The 4,151-nt window shown below is 39.8% G+C and overlaps 1 protein-coding gene across 1 annotated transcript in view; it reads right to left on the bottom strand.

Moving 5' to 3' along the window:
- Positions 1–2,688: 2,688 nt before the first annotated feature.
- LOC118332840 (barH-like 1 homeobox protein) overlaps positions 2,689–4,151 on the bottom strand; it is a 3,144-nt gene continuing 1,681 nt past the window's right edge. The window contains exon 2 of the mRNA XM_035668269.1: positions 2,689–2,992. Within this exon, the coding sequence (XP_035524162.1) occupies positions 2,689–2,992 (304 nt within the window). The remainder of the gene's footprint in view (positions 2,993–4,151) is intronic.

Raw genomic sequence — 4,151 nt, 5'->3', positions numbered from 1 at the left:
TGTGTGTGTGTGTGAGTGTGAGGGGGGAGAGGGGAGTACGTGCGCGCGCTTGCTGTTTGCTATCAATTTCCAGTCAAACTTTTTCCCATCATGGACCTTCAAGTCAATCAAAGCTGTGTTCATGCATTTATATCCTTTCAAAAAAACAAAAAAAGACAATAATAAAACATGGGAAATAATTCAATAAGGAGCCTAATTAAAGCAGGTATTTTTGTAATTAACACAGAGTGACATTAACATTTGTCCAAACTCAACTTAAAGCGTCAAATCTTTCTGCAAAGCTCCGCTCTTCTTTTGAAAAGGTTAAGATGTTAAAGCACTACTACTTGCTCCACTGGTGACACCCTTATTAACTTTCTTTTTTTTTCTCCTTCTTCTTTTTTTTTCACGCCCTCATCTCAACATTAAACAAATTAAATCAACGACACTAAACCAAACAGAGGAGGGAGAAGTCGTTTGACAGACATGTTCAAATTCACTCGAACACGCTTTCCTCTAATGGGAAACCCGCGAGCCCTTAAAATGGTGTTTATTTTCGAGCTGCTTGCAGAAAAGTGATGTTTAATTAAAAGCTGCACCACCCATCAACCTTCAGCCTTTGCTCATTGACACTGGCATGTACTCACATCACTTTATAATAAATAATTTGTTTTACCATTGTGGGCAGTTAAGGCCTCCACATGTATCTGCTTAAAATGCATTGATAGGTAGGAAAACTCGATTTTTTTAATGATTGGTCAAAAGGCTACAGGCATTTATTTTGGCACCAAATTAGAGTGTTAAATTATTATTAATATTATTATTTTACACCAAATTTAGCTTTATTGTTGTGGATGTTAAATATACAATATTTATAGAAAAACGACACTATTATCCACCATCACCTGTGTGATTCTTTAAGGAATATTATGCTGAAATCAGTTCCTTTTTAAAGACTAAAATATGTGCAGTGGATGTACAAAGTAAACCGCTAATAAAACACGACCATAAGACGAATCAACACTTCTGCAGTCTCAATAAAAAGGAACCATTTTAAGTGCACGGTTGTCGGAGATCCACTGGTGGCATGAGACCATCAGGTGCACTCACTGCAGGAGGAGAAGAGCCCACATCCACGTGTTGATTCCAGCACACAGCCCCGTGGCGTTTCCTGTCTCACACATATTCAAGCAGCCACGTGATTAAATGAAAGACTTTTATTTCCACATTTATAAAAGTAATTCTCTTTTACATCAAATCCCCCCCCTTTTTCTGTCCGACTTTTGCTGTGAATTTCACAAAAAAAAAAAAAAAGGAACTTCACGAAATGGGGAGAGAGAGTTTGGGGGGAAGCTAGAGGAACGGGGGAGAAAAAGGGAAAAAAAAAAAGGTCAAAAGAAAAAAAAAACGATCCAGGAAATATACGAGAACCACTCCACAAGTTTGATATCTGCAATATACATTTTCACCAAAGGAGAGTATAACAATTAAGGGTTTATCACGGCTTCATATGAAATAACATAATGCACAACGTCTGTTCAAATACATCTATAGCAAATCAACAGGCAGGTACACCTGGACGTGGACCCGAGACACGAGTCCGACCGGTTGGTTTATCGAAAAGAATACAAAATAAAAACATTACTGAGGTGATTGCGTCCTCCGTTTCCCCTTCCGCAGGGATAAAACTGCTTTTTTATAAATTACTTGACATTTTTACTCCGCTAAAACTTCAACTAAGAACAAGAAAAAGACTTTATATAGATTTCTTTCTTTCCGCAGCTCTCGTGTTGGTGCCTACATGTGGGTCCAGGCAGGTAGTCCATCCTTTCTCAGACAAATAGGTTTTTTTCCCCCCCTGTTTTTATTTTTAATTTTTATTCTTATTCTGACTCGTTCGCCTGTATAGTTTCTGATGGCTAATCTAGCCTATTATGTTAAACTGGATCACCGTGGTCTGAAAAAGACACACTAATAGATCAAACAAACCAACAACCAAAAAAAAAAGTTTCTTTAAAATCGGTCTCTTTCGAATAAAATGCAAAATATTCTTATTTACAGGTTTATGACTGCTGATCATCTTGTTGTTCACTTGAAAAGGAAAAAACCAAAGACAGATTTATAAAGAAAAAAAAAACGAATTGTTCCTTTGGATTCTCTGACTACATTATATTCAAATTACATGGTTCGTTTCCGCCTCAACTACCCATGAACGCCTACATAATAATAATAATAATAATAATAATAATAATAATAATAATAATAATAATGCCAACAGGGGGTCTAATTGGCATTAAACTGTAGGTCAAAGTGCCACCAACAATTGTATCTATTGTTGGGAAAACACTGGAAATACTGAAACTTGGATCAAATAAATACATAACTTAGATTCTTTGATTCATATCGAAAAATAAATAAATAATAAATAAAGCTCATGTCCCAAATGAACAGGGAAAAAAAACCAAATCCTTCCACACAGACAGTCTGAGTTTCAGTCCACAGGGTTCAACCTGTCGGTCACTTCGGACCACATAAAGGCCTGGAACAGTTTTTCTTCTTCTTCTTCTCGTGTTCGTCACGTTTTTAGCATTTTCTGTCTTTGTTTCATTTCTTCCAATGAGTCCAAAGCTGCCAATGTCGGCGTACAAAAAAAGACAAAAAGAAAGAAAAAAGGAAAAAAAAAAGGAACCCAGCTCTGCAGGGGCCGGCTCACCGCTGCTGAGCCGGCCGAGAAAGCACGCCGGACATGGGGGGCAGAGGGGGCGGCGGAGGGGGCGGCTCGCTTCCCCCCTGCAGGCCGTGCAGCAGGATCCGCGGAACCAGGGGTCTCTGCAGGGCCGGGGGGGGCGCCGAGGGGCCTCTGTACAGATAGAGGGCCGCTCCGGGGTCCAGGTTGGACACCAGGCTCTGCGGGTAGAAGTACGGGGACGGGAACATCCTCTGCAGGGCGGAGTAGTTTCCAGCTTCCGCCAGCAGCTCCAGTCCCACCGCCGTCTGCCTCTTCCACTTTGTCCTGGTGGAGGGGAAAAAAAGACTTAGTTCTAGCCTTTAGGATGTGTATAAACGCGTTAGTGAGTGTGTTTTCAATCTGACACACACCAAAACAACTCCCATCTGTTTACCTGGGGTCCAATTATACATCTGTTTTGTTTTTCTTTTTAAATCACCCAAATATCCAACCTGCCACTTGTACTCACACCCAAGGATGTCTGTTAGATTGCCAGTATGCACTCCATGCAGGTGAATAATTCATAATAAAGATAATTGAGTAGATATAGTGGTTTGTTTGAATTATTGATATGCACACATGCAACGATGCATTATTCATACCCCAAAGTGTTGTGTTTTTATATTTATTTATGTCATTTATCTGCCTGGGAGTCAAAACTGTACACAAATAAATGCTACAGTTAATTCAACCGAAAACTGCAGGAAAGGAGTTTTTACATTGACGCAGACGGTTTCTCTTTCTGGTGCATGTAGTTTTATTTATTTACAGGAAGTTGGCGCCTCAGTTTCAAACTATTTGCAGGGTCATTGTGTGTCACTTTAATCGGATATGAGTCTGAAAACGGAAGAAGTGATGTCAGGGCTGACAAGAGTCCCAATCAATGTGTCCATGGTTTAATCGCGTTTTCTTTTCTTTCAACAGAGGGAAAACATCGAAATAAAAACCTTAAAAAATCCAACATAAATGACACCATGGGGACAATGGGGATATGGTGAAGTGTGTTTCTGATAGCTAAATATATCAGTTGTCAGTCAGTTATTATAGGTTCACTGAATGCAGCCTGTTACTTTAAAGTAAAAGTTGAAAGAAAATGAATTAGAAATGAACATGATAATCAATGAGTTGTTAAAGGTTCAGATAGTTCCTCATTGAGCGTGTTTGCTTCTTTAACAGTTCAGACTTCTTCAGGACTTCCTCCGTGTCCGACAGCATCGAGGTTTCGCTGATTTCTTCATTTTAAAGACCAAACGATTAATCAATTCATCGAGAAGGTTAATCAATAATTAAAATAACGGTGAGATGCAGACCTGCAGTGACTCGTGTCACCTTTAGGGTGATGGTGAAAGGAAAACATGGCGTCCCTGTGTCCATATAGTCATGAGCCAGCCGTGAGAAACCAGATTATCCCCTCCCCTCCCCTCCCCTCCCCTCCCCTCTCCTC

This window comes from Morone saxatilis, unplaced genomic scaffold (genome assembly GCF_004916995.1).
Source record: "Morone saxatilis isolate NCDOM2014 unplaced genomic scaffold, NCSU_SB_2.0 Contig21, whole genome shotgun sequence".
NCBI lineage: Eukaryota > Metazoa > Chordata > Actinopteri > Moronidae > Morone > Morone saxatilis.
This window is presented reverse-complemented; position numbering and strand designations above follow the sequence as displayed.